At 53.7% G+C, this 18,279-nt stretch overlaps 7 protein-coding genes across 7 annotated transcripts; 4 read left to right on the top strand and 3 right to left on the bottom strand.

Moving 5' to 3' along the window:
• Positions 1-2,131: 2,131 nt before the first annotated feature.
• Positions 2,132-2,623, bottom strand: CC84DRAFT_1047668 (acyl-CoA N-acyltransferase; the record flags this gene model as incomplete). The annotated part of the gene is made up of 1 exon (XM_018173430.2): positions 2,132-2,623. A coding segment is annotated over one exon (492 nt), but the record flags the coding sequence as incomplete, so codon positions are not given.
• A 934-nt stretch (positions 2,624-3,557) lies between these two features.
• Positions 3,558-4,990, top strand: CC84DRAFT_1151755 (aldo-keto reductase). The gene is made up of 2 exons (XM_018176767.1): positions 3,558-4,003; positions 4,060-4,990. Exons 1-2 carry the CDS (start codon positions 3,828-3,830, stop codon positions 4,919-4,921), a joined length of 1,038 nt encoding a protein of 345 aa, XP_018033660.1. The 5' UTR covers positions 3,558-3,827; the 3' UTR covers positions 4,922-4,990.
• Positions 4,991-6,243: 1,253 nt separating this feature from the next.
• On the bottom strand, positions 6,244-8,211 carry CC84DRAFT_965887 (uncharacterized protein). The gene has a single exon (XM_018187996.1). It carries the CDS (start codon positions 8,020-8,022, stop codon positions 6,490-6,492), a length of 1,533 nt encoding a protein of 510 aa, XP_018033659.1. The 5' UTR covers positions 8,023-8,211; the 3' UTR covers positions 6,244-6,489.
• A 170-nt stretch (positions 8,212-8,381) lies between these two features.
• Positions 8,382-8,801, top strand: CC84DRAFT_1220165 (uncharacterized protein; the record flags this gene model as incomplete). The annotated part of the gene is made up of 1 exon (XM_018183140.1): positions 8,382-8,801. One exon carries the CDS (start codon positions 8,382-8,384, stop codon positions 8,799-8,801), a length of 420 nt encoding a protein of 139 aa, XP_018033658.1.
• On the bottom strand, positions 8,750-10,917 carry CC84DRAFT_1151751 (uncharacterized protein; the record flags this gene model as incomplete). The annotated part of the gene is made up of 2 exons (XM_018176766.1): positions 8,750-9,807; positions 9,874-10,917. The coding sequence occupies 2 exons, from the start codon at positions 10,915-10,917 to the stop codon at positions 8,950-8,952; spliced, it is 1,902 nt and encodes a 633-aa protein (XP_018033657.1). The 3' UTR covers positions 8,750-8,949.
• A 2,237-nt stretch (positions 10,918-13,154) lies between these two features.
• Positions 13,155-17,384, top strand: CC84DRAFT_1125611 (NAD(P) transhydrogenase mitochondrial precursor). The gene is made up of 8 exons (XM_018175723.1): positions 13,155-14,159; positions 14,216-14,309; positions 14,357-14,419; positions 14,467-14,845; positions 14,896-15,241; positions 15,290-16,580; positions 16,633-17,065; positions 17,115-17,384. Exons 1-8 carry the CDS (start codon positions 13,441-13,443, stop codon positions 17,144-17,146), a joined length of 3,357 nt encoding a protein of 1,118 aa, XP_018033656.1. The 5' UTR covers positions 13,155-13,440; the 3' UTR covers positions 17,147-17,384.
• A 31-nt stretch (positions 17,385-17,415) lies between these two features.
• On the top strand, positions 17,416-18,266 carry CC84DRAFT_1167001 (uncharacterized protein). The gene is made up of 3 exons (XM_018179102.1): positions 17,416-17,526; positions 17,690-17,898; positions 18,012-18,266. The coding sequence occupies exons 2-3, from the start codon at positions 17,754-17,756 to the stop codon at positions 18,212-18,214; spliced, it is 348 nt and encodes a 115-aa protein (XP_018033655.1). The 5' UTR covers positions 17,416-17,526; positions 17,690-17,753; the 3' UTR covers positions 18,215-18,266.
• The last annotated feature ends 13 nt before the right edge of the window (positions 18,267-18,279 follow it).

Genomic DNA, 18,279 nt, shown 5'->3' with positions numbered 1-18,279 from the left:
TCATCTACACAACACCAGGTCCAAGACGGGAGATCTCAATGATAGACCGCCCAATCTGCACGTCAGCCTGCTCGCCAAATAGCGATCGTCTTCAATGCCAATGCGCTGTCCTAAATTTCCCGAGGGTATACAAAATTGGTCACGAAGGCGTCCCATCCGCTTGGCAATTATCCTTTGATGAACTGTAGATTCCCCTTTGGGATGCAACCTCCACTGTACCGCCCTTGGCATGTTCACACGCCAGGACGGAATTCTTGGAACTGAATTCCGCGCTTGGCACGATTTGTAGCACGGCAACTGGTTTCGCGTCGAAGATGGAACATGAACCAGCAAAACATTTTGCAAGATTGTTGTGCTCCACGACTGCCGGCGTTTCGCGCGGGGTCCGATGATGTGGGAGAAACAGAGTACGAAACGTCCGTTGCTTGGCGCGGACAACGCATCTGCACACGAGCTGCAAAAGTTCAGTTGATGGTTTCGACAGACGTAAGACCTTACGTGTGGGGCGATACCACATTGATCAGCGAAGAAATTACGCTCGTTCCTACGCGGGCCCATGTCAGATATACTCCAACAATAAGTAAACTAACCCAATCACACAACGGGAAGCGGTCAACGTCTACTGATATGACTAGCGGGAATATTCTAGTGCTGGTAACAGACACACCCCATTGTAGCCGTTGCGACGGCTAGACTGGACCGTCGCTTCTGGCTTCGTTCTGTTGTCCAACACGTCCATGTCAATTATCACTTATTGAATCCGCCAAGAGGGTCACAGTAGCACAGGTCGAGCCAAGTCTCCCTTCGAACCGCCCGTGGATGACACGATTACTTTCCGCTTGCACAAGCGTCACAAGCTCACTCTTGGCCTCCCCCTTATGCCGGTATAGGGCATTCCAGAGTACCATACCAGCTAGCTGCAGGTCGCGGCGGCTTAGCTATGGTGTCCGTGATCTTCTTGCATATCATCTTGAGATCTACACTTTTCTAGATGCTTATGCTTAGGAACCGCGGTATGCACTTTGGGAATTGATCGACAGAAAACATGGCTAAGCATGCTCACTGCATATGCGCCGAGGCGGAAGCCTTCGGACGGATGATCTGCGGTGGCTGCCTCTCTATGCAGGATACTTTGTCGCCCGTTCGGCAAGAATCCTGCTGTCAATATCAATATTCATGATGGTCTTCCCATCGGCAACTAAAAAGAAAGCTATTCGTGGAAACATCAAATGCCAAACCTCATAGAAGGGATTTCCCACTCCCGCACAAAAAGTCTATGCAACAAGCTTTGCATCTCTATGCAGACTCGCGTGGATCAATACGAAGCGTTGAGAGAATAATTTGTTTCTTTCCACGTGATCGATTCTGCCAATGCGGAGAGCAGCGCACGTCGAAGAAAGGAATCTACCGGCACAACTCTCCCCAATTGACGGAGCGTCCCAAGAGTGCGATTAGCCGCTATGGCCCCAAGGGCTGGTGCAAGTCCCGTACCACAGTGCAAGTGTCCGACCACCGCTTCATGCCATTGTCCAGAACACGGTAGAGCACAACACAACGGTTCAAGTCATAGTTCTGAGACATCCAAGACATGCCCTTGACATCTTGTCTAGGTGTTGCCATTGTCTGTCTTGAGACTCGGTGCGGTGACCAGACGTGTGATTGGCACGGGATTACTCCCGATCCTGATCTCTCGGGCATAAGTTACAGAAGAATCGCTCTGCCGTAAACGCCTGAATTGTGATGTGCACCGCCCTGGCTGCCCGAAGAAGCGGCAGTGTCAGCACAGAAGTCGTTCTATTCGCATCAATGCAAAAGTTCTTGGTACTCACAGAAAACTTATTAACGCGACCCAAACATGCCCTGTCGAGGGTGTTTGAGAATTGAATAACAATCTGCACAGCCACGTTCACAGTCTCACCATGCCCTTCAATCAGTGTTTGCTCTGCTGGTTTCCATACACCATGTACGGGACGATGGACCCAATGCCGATCTCACACAAACACTGCGAAAAATCTACGTTTACGCAACGCTCATGACACAGCCGAGATACACCAACCACTCCTAACCCAAGTAGCTACGACCATCACCACACGCCCTTCGTAAATTCCATTACCCGCCCACAATATCTCCCTCAAAGCCTCAACAGCAGAATCTCATCCCACTGCACACACTCCCCCATCGTAAAACTGTGCCTTCCCACATTCTCCGTAAACCCTAACCCTCCATAGAACTTCTTCGCCCGCACATTCTCCTCCCACACTCCCAGCCACGCCCCCTCGTACGCCCCCTCCCGCCGCAACACCCCCAGCACGTGCTCCATCATCGCGCCCCCGATACCGCGCCGGTGGTACTCCATGCCAACATACACGCGGTGGATCTCTACGAGCCTGAGGTCTGCTGGTAGAGAAGGATCCGTGCTGCCGTGCTTGATCTGGAGGAAGCCTGCAACGGCGCTGGAGGCGGGGGCGAGGTGCGCAACGTAAAACGTATTATCATTTGGATTGGACAGTTCTGACAGGATGGCGGATGTGGTATAGGAGCTAGATAGATAGGCTTGAAGGTCCTGTTCGGGCATGGAGTGTGCGAAGGAAGCGGTGAAAGTAGCCCTGCCAATGGCGGCGATGGATGCGGCATCTGCAGGTACGGCGGGGACGATGACGATGTCTTGGAATGGTGGTGGTGGGGACATGGTGCGTGGTGTTGCTCGTGCGGAGCTGTACGGTGCTGGGGGCTTTTATTCTATAGAGATGATCAGATCGTGATGGTGGTCATTGGTTTTATATGCAGTTAGTTGCGACGTGGCTTTGTTCTGTTTTGGTGGGGTTGGAGATGTTGTGACATGCGTAGGGCGTGGAGGATGAAGGCGAGATACGATAAGGAAGTTGGAGATGCCCAATGTATGTATTTAGAAAAAAAATGGTTTCGAAAGGTTGAGCTCTGGAGAAATGCAGCTAACAAAAAGAGTAATCTGTTTCCGTTCCGCTTTTACAACATTTTCTATGGGGAAGATGTAGTGCAGCCGCGGAACCAGACAGGACCTGTGGCCCATAGACAGCCTGGAGAATCAGAAGTCAGTATGCTTATAGACAGTATATGTTTTGATTGAAATGAATTCAAGTGATGCAAGAAACCGCTATGCATACTGGCGGAACTGCGCAGTATGCGATATCGCAATTGCACCACCTCCTGCAACATCAGTAGGGTTCCTTTTTCCCATCTACCTGAAGAAATTGTATGCTCTCGCATGAGAGCGTTGTGGGCGACAGGATGAAGGAGAGCCCAACGTGCACCGCACGATACAACATCCACAGTAAAGGGTGGCAGGGGATCCGAACATGTGGAGAAGGGAAATGGTAGGGGCTATAGAGGCAATGTGCAACCAATTGCCGGTATATATAAAGATGCAGGCCTCAGATTATTACATACGACCATAGGACACTGAAAACTAGGCTTCCCGTCCGCTCAGCCATATATAAGCAGTGTACCGGCGGATCAGTAGTTGCGTGGGTGACCAGCAGCGAATCCCCGCTGTTGTATGTTTATTTTGTCTTTTTTTTTTTTTTTAAAAAACTCAAATTTTTAACATTGTGTGCGCACTGTCGTGACAGACTAGTATTATGACGCTATCTACATGGTACATCGGGTTTAATGCATACCATAAATCCGAAACCCGTCATACTGCATCCCACTTCGCACCACGACACCCACGATCGTCCAGTTGATGAACGAGCTCTACATACCCCGTAGCGTTCACAGCCTGTTCACGTTTTGGAATTAAAGTCCCCGCCATCTGTACCAGCTCTGAAATTATAAGACTCGCAGCAACAATGTCGACAATTCCACAGCGCAAGATCGGTGAGGATAATGTGTCTGCCCAAGGACTTGGATGTATGGGAATGACATTTGCCTACACAAGTTTCGGAGGATACAACGACGGCGAATCACTCGAAGTCCTCACCCGTGCGGCTGATCTGGGCATCACGTTCTGGGATACCAGCGACATGTACGCCCACCACCGCTCCTCTACGTTCGAACCCCACTGACAAGCGCCCCGCACAGCTATGGCCCCCACACAAACGAGAAGCTCCTCGGTCGCTGGTTTTCCCAGACAGGGCGCCGCAAGGAGATTTTCCTCGCGACCAAATTCGGCAACCTCATCGGCCCTGACGGCAAACACGCCGTCCGTGGCGACGCCGAATACGTCAAGGAAGCTTGCACAGCCAGCCTCGAGCGCCTAGGGGTGGAAACGATCGACCTCTATTACCAGCACCGCGTCGATACCACGGTTCCCATTGAAGAAACCGTCGCCGCAATGGCCGAGCTCAAGAAAGAAGGCAAAATTCGCTATCTAGGCCTCTCCGAGTGCTCTGCGTCGACTCTGCGCCGCGCCCACGCCGTCCACCCCATCGCTGCAGCCCAGATGGAGTACTCACCCTTCGCGCTGGAGATCGAGTCTGAGCAGACGGCTTTCCTGGCTACCGCGCGCGAGCTCGGCGTCAAGATCATCGCGTACTCGCCCCTTGGCCGCGGCTTCCTGACCAACACCATCACCTCTCGCGCAGACCTGGATCCTTCCGACAACCGCTCGAACCACCCACGCTTCAGTGAGTCGCACTTTGACGACAACCTCAAGCTCGTACGCGCATTGGCGGATATCGCCAAGGACAAGGGATGTACCGCGGGCCAGCTGGCGCTCGCATGGGTTGCGGCGCAGGGCGATGATGTGATACCCATTCCGGGGACGAAGCGGGTGAAGTATCTCGAGGAGAATGCTGCGGCGGCGGGGATTGTGCTGTCGGATGCTGAGGAGAAGAGGATTCGCAAGGCGATTGAGAGCGTGGGTGGGAGCAAGGGGGAGAGGTACCCCCCGGCGATGATGGCGAGGTGCTTTGGGGATAGTCCTGAGCTGAAGAGATCGTAGAGCCGTGGTGGTGTGTTTGGATGCGAAGTGTCTCTAAACACGACGATTGAGAAAGAACAATCACCTGGTAACATTGGCAGTGCCTGAGGCTGTGATGCGACTCAATTGCAGTTTCAATGCGTCACGCGTTCAGTTGCCCATTCACCGACGCAGTGACTTCACATTCACCCTTCACCACGCAAGGGCCGCTCCAATTCGACCTAGGGCGGCCCTTAGCTCAACACTAGCGTCTGGACGCTGCCGTATAAAACCCACGCCCGTCGCGCTCCCAGTATTTCTCTCCGCCCTCGGTGTGGCCTTGACACCCACCCCCCAAGAGCCCTGCCCTTTCCTCGCTCTTGAAGATTGTTTAGCACCGGGCTGTTCGGTGCAGGTCCGCACTGTGTCTTGAACGCCTGGCACACCTGCAGCAGCCCGTCCGAGCGAGTGCTGTCACCCAAACGCATATCGAAGCGCTTTGAAGGCTGTGCCGCGACCCCGACGTCACAGCGCAGGTTTCTCAAGGTCTGTCGGAGGGTAACCAATCCCGTCGCGTGCGCTCTCTTAACCTTCGGGTGCTCTACGTGAGTTAGATACAGCACATCAGATGGACGCGCCTGCAGGTCGATTCTCGAGTCGTGCCACTCCCAAGAGGTTCGGTTGACGGCCCCACTTGAATGTTATCTTGAAGCTACCTATGTGACCACTTTTCAGCGGCAGTGGATAGGTAGGCGGGTTATCGGTGCAGGTCGGCTCGGTATGCCTGGGACGTCTGCATCAAGAGTCATCTGCGCGTTTCGCAAATGCGCCTGCGGCGTTGGCCTGACTGGAACATCCCTCATACGGGAAGAACAGGTCGCCAAAGCCCAAGGCTCAGCCTTGAAGAATCGGGAACAAGCGAAGTACCGATTGGGCGTTGAAGCAATAGCTGAGCCGTCGAGTGACATTACGCTCAGAGGAGCTGCTGGCAGTGAAGGTTACTGAGCCAGCGAGCGAAGACTACGCTCAGCCCCTGAATGGGGAGCTCTCCTGGAAGGTCCCCTTCCTCGAGGAATTTTTGAATCTCAGAAATATATCATTTTTCATTGACGGTCTCGGCGATGCTGACGCGTTGAGGAAGAGCTGGTGAAGAGAAATAGGCTGCTTTGGGGGACGTACATGCATGCGATTGGGCATTTACGACAAGCAGTCTCACAAGTCGTTACTAATGTGTTAAAACCTATCAAAGCTCGCAAGATATTTGTCGCTTGAAGGAGGTCTTGGAAATTACGTCTTATACAGCGTTTCGTCTACAGCTTGAAAAGATGGGGCGCACGATTCACAACAATATACTAATTACTAGTAACGAAAACCAGTGTGACGTTTAGCATTGAATGCAGTTGCTCAATGATACGAGTAGCGCACACTAAGTATACACCACGATGGGTTGGCTTAGGCAAGAGGTATTTTTAAACAAAAGTAGAGTAAATAGGCTCTGGACATATTTCCATCGGATGTGCGGTTAGTGCACAAAGACGGAGAAAAATGAAGATCCACTCTACTGTATACGGTAGTCTACTTCCTTTGTTGACATTTGCAGCTGCTCTGAATCAACCAGAAACCTCACTTCCACGATCGCCATTACTCATTTCCGCATCCAAACGCCGAACCGTCTCCGCAATCCACATCTGCACCGAGACTTCCTCCTCCCTCTCATCTTCCCGGACTTCATAAAACTCATGCGCTAAACACTCCCTCGGGAACTTATCCACATCCTCCCACTCAGAATCTTGGCGGCGGCCGAACCCCGCATAGCACTCAGCACAGAGATCGGTATCGACGCAAATCCGGCAGAAAAACCACCTATCCCCGAGTGCGATTTGCCTGGAACAAGCATTGCAAATTCTCAGCCCATGTTCCTCGACTTCGCTGGTGGAGGAACAGAGGCAGTTGCGCTGCGGCGTACCCGACCGTATTCCACTTTCAAATATCGCATTAGACAGTCTGAACGCGGTATCGCCGTCGCCGGCCCGGCCAGCCCAGATGAAGAGGCGACCGACTTGCTTGAGGTTGTGCGCATAGAAGGCCGGGTGGACAGCGACGAGGCTCAGAGCATCGCGCAGGTAGCGGGACACGGTACCTGTAGGGTTGCCACCCTCAGTGCTGTTCAAAGCCTTCCAGCCCCGCCGGATGTACACACTGATCAGCATGCCTCTGACCATCTGCGTGCCCAGGGGCTCAGTGTTCAGCATGCCCTCCTTTTGCTCCAGCTCCGCAAGCAACTCGGCGCAAAGAGCTTCCGCGGCCTCGGAATCCTTCGCCATGGTGTGCGCCATTGCCAGCATCTTTTTGCAGAACATGAACATGTACGGGGTCATTAGCCCACGACATTTCGCATCCTTCAGTTCGAGCTGACGATGCAGATCCAGTGCCCGAGACAGCTCTTGAGCGGCCCTTGTGTACTCCTCGCCCGCGAAGTGCAGTTGTCCTGCTCGCGCGAGGACCTGGATGAGGACCTGCTGATCCCGTCCTTTCGTGTGCTCCAGGAACTGGACGAATCTCTCGAGTATCTTTCTTTCCAGGTCCATGTCTTGCTGCACGCGCGATGCTAGGAGCAGCTTCCTCAATGCCGCGCCGATGTTAATGTCGTATGGTCCAACAGCTTCCTCACTTTCTTGTAACGCGGATTCGACCTCCTCCAGCGATGGCTTCGGCGGCAGTTCCCTCGGTCTCCAGTATTGCCATGTGAAGTAGACAGTCCAGCTGCGCTTGCAAGCCGTATGTGCATCTACATCTTCCACGATCTGTCGCAGGTCGAGAACAACAGCGAGCTGTTCCACACTGAGATGCGCATCGAACGCCCTTTTTCTCCTGATCTCCTTGCACTCCCGGCGGAACAACCACACCAGCAGCACGAGATACGGCGTCCAGAAAACAGCACCGAACCAGCTTGCAAATATATTCGTGATCGCGATGTAAAGAACGCACAGCCAGATGACCGCACCTGCTAGAGTTCTGGCATGGCGCCCTGCGCGGGCGATTGTTGGCGGCAAGTGCACTCCCATGATTGAGCAAAGCCCCAGCAGCAGGGGAAGTGAGGTAGCCGCACGAGGCAGGATAGGCAGCAGTTGTGATTTCCACATGAAACTGCTCCGCCTTGGCTAAGTCAACCCACGGACCGCAAATGCAACGCTGCGCCCCGATTGGCTTGGCCATGCCACTTGCTTGCCCCAAAGCAAGAACTCTTGCTGGGGGCCAAAAACACGGACCGTGTGCAAAAACCCAAATTGCAGAACCGCAATGCAACCTTGCAAGTGCAAGAACCAAGATGCAGAATGCTAGCCTCTTCGAGTGCCTCGTGTTCTACGACCGCGTGCAGCTAGGCACCTGCAAACCAATACCTACAAAGCATAACCCCGCCCTCACCAGGCCCTCATCCCACCACCAACCTTCCTCAACCCCGCCATATTCACACACACCCCAAGCTCACATACCTACCACCATGACGTCCCCACCCGCCCTCCTCACCCTCCCCACCGAACTCCTCCTGCACATAACTTCCCACATAACCGGCCCCCGCCGCACCTCCACCCTCGCCGCCCTCTCCCTGACCTGCCGCCGCCTGCACGCCATCGCAGACGGCTACCTCTACACGCAAATCCAAATCCAGATCGGAAAAGAAGACCTCCTCACGCGGACCCTGCGGCAAAGAAAGAATGTCAAGGACCAGGTTTTGGACGTGGGATTGGGCTGCGCGATGACGATCTGGTTCGGGGAGGAGATGGGGAGGGAGGTGGGGGGTTCGGCGTGGGCGGGGGTCGAGGTGAAGAGGGGGAGGAAGAGGGGGGAGCGCAGGATCAAAGACACCTGTGCAAGAGGAGATGGGGTCGTGGGCGATGAGGAGGACGCGGGTGGGGTGTGACCTTGGAGGCTAGTGAGAAGGATAGGATCTCGATCCAGCGTCGACCTGTTACTTTCAGGGAATTTTCTATTTCCTTTCTCAAAGGAGTTACTTCTCGCATTGAGGTACACTTAGAGCGTACTGGCAAGACCGCTGCGAGCTACGTGACCTAGCCTTTCCCGAGCAGATCGTCCACCCAGCCCATGACCTCGCGGTCATCCTCGCAGACCCGTCTGTACTCCAACAGCAGTCGAAGCAGGTACACCAGCATATCCTCCCTCCGCAATACCTTCTCCGCCCACTCCTTGCCCTGCATCGCGATCTTCCTCGCTTGCTCATCATGTCCACCCTCCATGAAAAGGACTTCACCGTCTTCTCTCGGGTCGTCTTTGCTCATCCACCCCACGAAGTACTCCAATATACCGTAGAGATCCACGAACGAGTTCTGCATCGGGACGAAGTGGTACCAGGGTACAAGACGCGAATCGTGCCACTCGGAGAAAAGCGTCGCTTTGATGGGCACAGAAGTGGAACGGAGGAAGGCGAGGTAGCGACCCGAGAAGCCATTGCCGTCGATATCTGGGAGGTATTTGGCGAAGAATTGTTTCTTCATGGGTATTTTCCCTTCGGTCTTGTAGTACGGTGTCACGTGTGCACACTCTTCACCCTGCGTATTCTGGCTGCCGATGGTGCATTGCAGTTTCGTGAATGCTACTTCGGTGATTGTTTCAACCCATCGAGCAAGTTCAAAATCATTCTGAGGCGTGTGTACGTGCGATCGGTACGATGGCGGATGGAAAGTTCGTGGCGGGGAGAAAGAGCGGACTACCGTTGCGTTCATGAGCTGGACGAAGCGGTGGCGGTGGAAGCGCGTCCAATTCTCAGGTGTATTGCCACCGCCTGATGAAATACCCCGCCATATCACCCCAGTGATTTTCTTGCCCCAGGTTGGTCCGTGGGCATCTCCGGTTGTATAGTCGGATTTGGACTGCCAGTACGCGAATGCGGGAATGAGGATGTCGTTGTTCTACGGAAGTATTAGCTACGTGCACCTAACGCAAAAGAAAATCAGATACGAAGGGATCACGCTTACCATTGACAGCTTGCTGGAGCTGAACATAGGTATCAATGTCTGGCTCGTAGACTGACTCAAAGGGGCAATCAAAGCACCGTGTGAGGACACAAGACCTGGTTGCAGGCATGGATCTTTCGCTCGCGTCCAGTTCGATACGAACCCGTCGTACGTAAATGGTACCGAGCTGTTATTACATTCATTCTCTGGACAGGCTCCAAGAGGCGTCGACAAGTTCTCAAGTACCGAAACGTTCCAGGAAGGCGCATCAGGAGCGCAACCAGCGCGGACCAAATCCCAGTACGGGCGCTCCTCAGAGAATTTAGACTCATCGTGCTCGATTGTCTCGCCGTCGATGTCCAGAGAAGTGAAGCTCTTTAGGACCTCGTGCGCAGGCTGCTGCCGACGCACTGCCGACGCGCTCTCGATATAATTTGATATATTCTCCCAAGGTACTGCAACCCGTGGCTCATCCAGCATGTTCAGAGGCATGTCTAAATCAGGCAGTTTATCCTGGATCTTCTTTACCATATCGATCCACTGGTCCAGCCTCTTGCGATCACCTTTCTTGGTCTGCACCTTTTTATTCCGCACCACGATCTTATTGGGCATTTGTCTGGCTTGCTGGCGTATCTGCGTTGCAGATATACTCCAAAACGGATTCAGGTCATCGTAGATCCGATCAAAAAAGTCTTCAACCAGCAACGCATCGTGCGCGTTTGCAAATGCGTGCCAAACGTCGAAGCCAGGCGGAGGGTGCCGCCCTCGTCGTTCACGGTACGCACTGGCGGCTTCAGTCAAGGTTGTTGTCTGTCTCGACAGCAGCGAGTGTAATGTAGCCGTGGCATTCGTGATGAGGTCGTCAATAGGGTGGGTTTGCGGCGAGCCGAGTCTGACAACGATCTTTTTCGGTGTCGTCTTGTGAGCCCAAAGGTGGTAGAGACTGCCGGCGACAGCTATGAAGATAAGAACGCAGAGGGACCTCAAGAATCGTCCACGGGCTCCCTGCCGCTGCCACACACGCAGAACTGTTGATTTTGCTAGTAGACCCCGAGGATACAGCATGCGAGGGTTGCAGCGCAACATTGACCTGTCAATTAGGGAACGCCAAGGGATCTCGGAGATCGTGAAGAGGAATTGAAAACATCACGCTGAAGCGGGAAGAGTAATTGTGCGGATTTTCGTGAGTCCGCGGGTGGCCGCTTGTTGTGTTGCCCGGTCACAAACGGAAGGCACGAGTGAAGTGCGATCGCCCCGTGGAACATCGCTCCTTGTAAAGTGTGGCACCATCGAAATGCATCAAGAACGTGCGCCATATTGCCCAGATGACTCTGACGTCGAGAAATTCAGGGTTAGTCTTTAGTGTATGGATGCAGTTCCTGGTGCCGCGATGCCGTTAGCTGCAATGAGATCTTTGATTGACTGGCTGAATTGTCAAGCCTGAGTACGGCGACGCCGCCTGCGCCGCTACACAGCCCCCGGGCTAACGTTTTGTGTACACTCCTATGGTCTGGGATACAACTCGTAGTAGTTTCCGAGCGGGCCAATGCGCAGGCAGCGTGAATCCTTAAGCGAATGGATATCAAATAGTATGATAGCTTCCATGTGTAGGGGAACCTGGATATCAAAGAGTATGATAGCGTCCATGTGTAAGGGCTTATCATATTTGGAGGCCAGTACCCGAGACCTGTCATTCCTGACGGTAGGTAGACCTACAGGGTTATTCTCGCCTTGCATCTTGCATGGCTTCCTGAACGTTGTTGATTTTGAATTGCACACCCCTTCGGACTGTAGTAATACGCGAAGCTAGACAATCTGTCCTAGTTCGATTGCTCAAACACGTCCACAGCACGTTCCCAGAGTTGCTCGTGAACCACCGCTTCAGGCTAACTTGTTCCGATAGCATTGTGCCATTGTGCTAACACAAAGCGCCTGACTCTGTCCAGGTCGGGCCTTAGCGGCATGTCACCGTGGCGGCGCAAAGCATTCGACTCGGGGCGCTAAGGGTGGAATTTTTAACCGGTTTACGTCGACCGAGCGTCTTGATCCCTAGGTTATTGATGCTGTACGTCAAAAAGATCGTCGCTCACAGCAAACACGGCCAATTTTCGCCATGTCAGGCCATGAAGTGGGGCAGATAAAGGAATACTCGAAAGCAGGGGGCGAACACTACCAACTTGGCACGACTACCAAGTAGGAACACTAAAAAGAAATTGATCGCTGGGTAAGAGAGCATCGTTGGAGAAACAACCTGGTGTGTAGAGAGGATCGGAAGCCGAGGCCAAATATGAAGCTACTTCTTTTGTGCGGTATAGGCACTCGAATCGAGTCGGGCCACTCATTCCGTTGGCGAGCTGTATACAAAGGCACGATAAAATACAGGGACTAGGTCCGCGAGGTGATCGGGTTTAAAAATTGTAAATGCCAAGGGAGATTTACTGTTACAGCATCAAAAAAAGCCTGGGCACCGGTCAATTTTCGCCGCGAACGAAGGATGAGCGAATCTCCGTTTGTAGAAGGTAGCTGGTATCGCCAGCCATCGTACGAGGTGCAAGTCGCTATTGAATAACTGGTGAGCATGCTAACGGTCTCGGTGGAGAAGTTCAGTCTGGGGAGGATGGGAAGGATGGTTGTTGGAAGAAGGGGCGGAGAGGCCTGACTCGTATAGCTTAGCGGCTTAACTACCCGAGAAGCCATGCTTGATTTGCGTCCCGCCAAGAACCAAATGGAACGGATCCCACAACGAAAGCACCAGGCACTCACCAACCCTCAGGTATCGTTGCTCTCCCAGGAAACATGCGTCGATATATTAGCGCAGTCTCAACGAGCACGACACAGGATACGACCAGGAAGCAGCTTGCACGAAGTGCGTGCATAACCAGGACAAAGAACAAAGCTAGTAATCGTCCTGACGCGTCTTCGCCTCGGGTGCTGTCCCTAGAGCATCGTGAGGTGAAGATGAAACGTTATGCCGTTGACTGAGAAGCTGCTTCAAACCGCCGATTGCCCTGCAAGCAGGCGACAGACTCTGAACAACGCACTCCACACTATGTGCCTGCCCGATCCGGCAGGTCACTACCCCGCGCGAAACAGTTCGTTGAGCGACAGCGTCGAGGTACCGCGCCGCCTGGCAGTTGCTTCTTCTCATATCGCCTAATCTTATCATTCAGCCGGCGGGCGTTGGAGGCTCTTACGGCCATCGGACAAACGCTCACCTGTCAACACTGGTACTGCACAAAGGCGAACTGGAGAAGGGGCAACGAACGAGCGACGGAAGGCCGGAATAGATCAAAGCACGTTCCGCAAGTCGCGCCGTGTTGCCGCTTCCCCGCACCCCACAATGCTGCCAACTCAAGCGATACGGCAAAACACGACCGCAGCAGTCTCGCGTGACGCGTGGAGGAGCGCGGCCGAAGGGTACCCGTCTTATGTACCTCGCCTCGCAAACGGGCCACCTATCCTGCCTCAACACTCTCATTCCGTACTCTCACTTTGTTGCGGACGACGCGTTCGCTGTCTCGTGAAGCAGATGCGGGTCCTGGAGCTCTCCACCAGCTCGCTTACCTGCGTGACTTGTCCCCATCCAGCATGAATACCTCCAGCTGCATTGTCGGCTGCCGCGTCGCCGTTCGTCCGCGAGCGAGCGTGACGCTGCTATCACCAGCCATCGCCTTTCGCCCAACGCCGATTGTGCGCCAGGAATTCACCACTAGGCGTGTCCAGCCGCAGCAATCCGTCAGCCTAGCTCACCCTCGCCCGTTGTGCCTACTGAAGCATGTCCCCGAGTTTCCAACGACTACTGCAGTCGCCCGCTATGCATCCGTCGCCTCGGACCCGCATGACGAGGAGATACCTACCTCTCCGCCCTTCACTGCCGGCCCCTATGAGACCCTGACTATTGGCATTCCGAAGGAAAGCTATCCCGGGGAGCGTCGCGTAGCCATCACTCCTGCAAATGTAAAACTCCTGCTCAAGAAGGGCTTCTCACGCATTTTGATCGAGCGCGGAGCTGGTCTTGAGGCCCAATTCACCGATGAAGCGTACGAACAAGCTGGTGCCAAGACAGTCGACAAAAGAAGTGTTTTTTCAGACAGCGACATCCTCCTCAAAGTCCGCGCTCTAAGTATCGATGGCCCCGACAGCGAGGTCGACGCCATCCGCGAGGGTGCCACCGTTATCTCGTTCCTCTATCCCAATCAGACCCAGAATAGACCCATTGTCGATAGAATTGCTTCACGAAAGGCTACTGCATTTGCCATGGACATGGTTCCTCGCATTTCTAGAGCCCAGGTTTTTGATGCGTTGAGGTACGCGCTGTTGACCCTGGATAGCATGCGGTTGACGTGTGCTAACATGTCGAAAGTTCCATGGCAAACATTGCTGGTTACAAGGCCGTTTTGGAGGCCTCAAACCAATTCGGACGATTCCTTACTGGTCAGGTCACAGCTGCTGGGAAGGTGCGTCGGATGTTGCTACTAAGAAGGTATCGAATTAACAGCATCAGATCCCTCCTTGCAAAGTCCTTGTCATCGGAGCTGGTGTGGCAGGCTTGAGTGCCATCGCCACGGTAGGCAATTCTACCATCGACTTATCTCTTGCTGATGGACTTCATAGGCTCGCCGCATGGGTGCTATCGTTCGTGGGTTCGACACTCGCTCGGCAGCCCGCGAGCAGGTGCAATCTCTAGGCGCAGAATTCATCGAAGTCGAACTTGAAGAGGACGGGTCCGGGGCTGGCGGATATGCCAAAGAGATGTCCAAAGAGTTCATTGAAGCGGAGATGAAGCTCTTCTACGAGCAGTGCCGTGAGGTCGACATTGTCATTACCACCGCCCTGATCCCTGGAAAACCTGCACCGAAGCTCATCACGAAAGCTATGCTTGGCGCGATGAAGCCTGGATCTGTGGTGGTGGACCTTGCGGCGGAGGCTGGTGGTAACTGCGAAGCCACAGTTCCCGGACAACTAGCCAAGTACCAAGGCGTGACTGTCATCGGTCAGTGAACCCCGCGGAGATGCCAAAGCGATCGCTGACCTATTGTTCAGGCTATACTGACCTTCCATCACGATTACCCACACAATCATCTACACTGTATTCGAACAACATAACTAAGTTTTTGCTTTCTCTCGTGCCGGAGAGCAAGAAGGAGAAACATTACGATGTGGACCTAAAAGACGAGGTAACCAGAGGCGCCATTGTAACGTACGACGGCAAGATCCTGCCGCCTGCTCCACGACCTGCCCCACCGCCTCCATCAGCTGCAAAGGCACCGTCCCCAGCAGATCAAGCGGCGAACATCGTCGAGCTTACGCCTTGGCAAAGCCAGACCCGCGAGGTTGCTGCAGTCTCAGCCGCTATGACGACAGCTGTTGCACTTGGAAAATATACAGGGTAAGCGTGTTCCTGTCAAGACTTTGAACTCGTACTCACTGATGGCAGTCCTTTGTTCATGTCCAACGCTTTCACGTTTGCTTTGGCGAGTTTGATCGGCTATCGAGTGGTCTGGGGTGTCGCGCCAGCTCTGCACTCGCCACTCATGTCTGTGACCAACGCCATCTCCGGCATGGTAGGAATCGGCGGTTTGTTTGTCATGGGCGGCGGGCTCCTTCCTGAGACCATTCCTCAGACCCTTGGCGCATTATCTGTTCTTTTGGCTTTCGTCAACATCTCTGGCGGTTTTGTCATCACAAAGCGTATGCTCGACATGTTTAGACGCCCCACAGACCCAGCTGAATTTCCTTGGCTATACGCAATTCCAGCTCTGCTCTTCGGTGGAGGCTATGTTGCTGCTGCTAGCACAGGCATGTCAGGCCTCGTACAAGCCGGATATCTTGTCAGCAGCATCCTCTGCGTCTCCTCCCTGTCTGGACTCGCCTCACAAGTCACCGCTCGCCGCGGCAATCTTTTCGGTATCCTGGGTGTGTTCTCGGGACTTCTTGCTTCGCTACTTGCCGTTGGCTTTGCACCCGATGTGCTCACACAGTTCGCTGGTCTCGCCACTGTTGGAACGATTGCCGGCATGGTCATTGGTCGTAGGATCACTCCGACTTCCCTTCCGCAGACTGTTGCTGCACTGCACTCCGTTGTCGGCCTCGCCGCAGTTTTGACCAGCATCGGCAGTGTTCTCGGCCACTCTGGGCCAGAGATATCAACCTTGCACTTGGTCAGTGCCTATCTTGGTGTGCTTATCGGTGGAGTCACATTCACTGGAAGTATTGTAGCGTTTCTCAAGTTGGCTGCGAAGATGTCATCCAAGCCCCTGGTCCTACCTGGGCGCCATCTAATCAACACTTCTTTGCTAGGGGCGAATGTGGCCACCCTGGGTGCATTCCTGACGTATGCGCCAGGCGCGCCTCTGATCGGTGCAGCATGTTTGGTTGGAAATGCAGTGCTGAGTTTCATCAAAGGGTATACAACCACAGCAGCGATCGGTGGTGCCGACATGCCTGTTGTCATCACTGTTCTGAACGCTTATTCTGGATTTGCGCTGGTCGCCGAAGGCTTCATGCTGGACAATTCGCTTCTGACGACGGTCGGTGCCCTGATCGGAGTTTCAGGTTCTATTCTGTCGTACATTATGTGCGTTGCGATGAACCGATCTATTACTAACGTATTATTTGGAGGCATCGCAGCCACTCCACAAGCTCAGGCTAAGATCGAAGGTGAAGTCACCAAGACAACAGCCGAAGCTACAGCTGAAGCTCTTGCTGAAGCCGAGAACGTGATCATTGTTGGTATCTCTGCGCAGAACCGAAAGAACTGACCACTGATGTATTTCACAGGTCGTCGGTTACGGAATGGCAGTTGCCAAAGCCCAATATGCCATCTCTGACTTCGTCAAATACCTCCGCGCCAAAGGAGTGAATGTGCGTTTTGCGATCCATCCCGTGGCCGGACGTATGCCTGGCCAGTGCAATGTGCTGCTCGCGGAAGCATCTGTTCCCTACGACATCGTTCTCGAGATGGATGAGATCAACGACGACTTCGGCGAGACAGATGTCACGCTTGTCATCGGTGCGAACGATACCGTGAATCCAATTGCTCTTGAGCCAGGCTCTTCGATTGCCGGCATGCCCGTTCTGCACGCATGGAAGAGCAAGCAAGTTGTGATCATGAAGCGTGGCATGGCGAGCGGTTATGCGGATGTGCCAAACCCCATGTTTTACATGGAGAACACTAAGATGCTGTTCGGAGATGCGAATGACAGCTGCAATGGTAAGCACGTTTTTCGGATTCGTCGATGAACCAAGCTAATTAGGCCCAGCCATCAAGCGCGCGTTGGAGGAAAGGAAGTGAGAGGACATCTAGCAGGGTTTTCGTTATCTAACGAGCGACTTTCCTTTCCTTCCCCTTTCGTAGACATAGACGTCTCGGCATATTGAAGCGATGATTGTCATTGTTGCAATGCCCGGCGCTATACCCTTGTTCTTGGTGCTAATCCTGAAGCATCCCCACAGCTATTCCTTGTTCAGACTAGCCCGTACAGCCCGACGCCAGGGTACACAACCATGCGTGGTGACGTACATATGTCCCGCACGCGGTGGTTTCATGCAACAAGCTTGGAACCACGCGCGGAGCGCTTTCGTAGCTATTATAAAGTCGTTCGCGCCATTGATACCGTGCTGCAAACCACTTGTTGCTGACTCACATCGAGCTTGCGAATTTCACGCCAACCCCTATGTAAGTCCCACGTCTTCGGAGCTCCGCTTCCGCCGGATTCCCCACGCGCAACGCACATAGAGAAGAAACCACGATAGCTCCCCCAACACCTGACACCACCCACCACCCCCCGGTTCCAATCTCGCATCGTTCCGCACCATAGCTCCTCGGTTCTAATCACTCCACCAGTTCTTCAATATCACCCGCCTCAGTTCCATAGCCAGCACCCCGCCGCCCCGCAACCATGACTTCCCAAATCCCCATCATGTTCACGCTCCCACCGTCCAACCGCCACGAGCTCATCCTTCTTGACGTCGAGAAGCCAAGCCTCAAGGCGCTCAACAAGCAGCTCACAGCGACTATCGCGAGCAGCCCCAATTGCGAGGAGTGTACGTCGCGTCTCCTTCCCCGCTTCCCGTCCCATTGCATCTTCCTATTACCCTTGATCAAATAATCCCCGCATCACCTAGCTTTTCCGTTTCCTAATGTTGAGTTTGGATAGTCATGGCCAAGCACAAAGCCGCCGACACGCCCAAGGAGCAGATCCTCGAACTCAAGGTGCACTGGAGCTCTGCAGGGAGGGATCGCAAGGTTTGGCCTGAGTACACGATTGTCACGGAGGCGAATTTCCCGGCGATTTTGGAGGTGTTGAGTAAGGGGGATGCGAAGGATGTGCTGGAGGTTAAGGTTGGAAAGGAGGAGTAATGGCCGCGAGGGGAGTGTAGGTTGTTTTAATATATACTTAAATTTAGAGAGTTTCAGAAGCCTCG

Source organism: Paraphaeosphaeria sporulosa (genome assembly GCF_001642045.1).
Source record: "Paraphaeosphaeria sporulosa strain AP3s5-JAC2a unplaced genomic scaffold CC84scaffold_8, whole genome shotgun sequence".
Classification (NCBI taxonomy): Eukaryota; Fungi; Ascomycota; class Dothideomycetes; order Pleosporales; family Didymosphaeriaceae; genus Paraphaeosphaeria; species Paraphaeosphaeria sporulosa.
The sequence above is the reverse complement of the archived record's forward strand: the minus strand, read 5'-3'. Positions and strand labels throughout refer to the sequence as shown.

What these genes read in the sequence shown, in the direction of transcription:
- CC84DRAFT_1151755 (XM_018176767.1), top strand. Translation starts at nt 3,828, where the DNA reads ATGTCGACAATTCCACAGCGCAAGATCGGTGAGGATAATGTGTCTGCC. An exon ending in TTCTGGGATACCAGCGACAT is followed by an intron (nt 4,004 to 4,059) that starts GTACGCCCACCA and finishes CGCCCCGCACAG; the next exon opens with CTATGGCCCCCACACAAACG.
- CC84DRAFT_965887 (XM_018187996.1), bottom strand. Translation starts at nt 8,022, where the DNA reads ATGTGGAAATCACAACTGCTGCCTATCCTGCCTCGTGCGGCTACCTCA.
- CC84DRAFT_1125611 (XM_018175723.1), top strand. Translation starts at nt 13,441, where the DNA reads ATGAATACCTCCAGCTGCATTGTCGGCTGCCGCGTCGCCGTTCGTCCG. An exon ending in CAGGTTTTTGATGCGTTGAG is followed by an intron (nt 14,160 to 14,215) that starts GTACGCGCTGTT and finishes ACATGTCGAAAG; the next exon opens with TTCCATGGCAAACATTGCTG. An exon ending in AGGTCACAGCTGCTGGGAAG is followed by an intron (nt 14,310 to 14,356) that starts GTGCGTCGGATG and finishes TAACAGCATCAG; the next exon opens with ATCCCTCCTTGCAAAGTCCT.
- CC84DRAFT_1167001 (XM_018179102.1), top strand. Translation starts at nt 17,754, where the DNA reads ATGACTTCCCAAATCCCCATCATGTTCACGCTCCCACCGTCCAACCGC. An exon ending in CAGCCCCAATTGCGAGGAGT is followed by an intron (nt 17,899 to 18,011) that starts GTACGTCGCGTC and finishes GAGTTTGGATAG; the next exon opens with TCATGGCCAAGCACAAAGCC.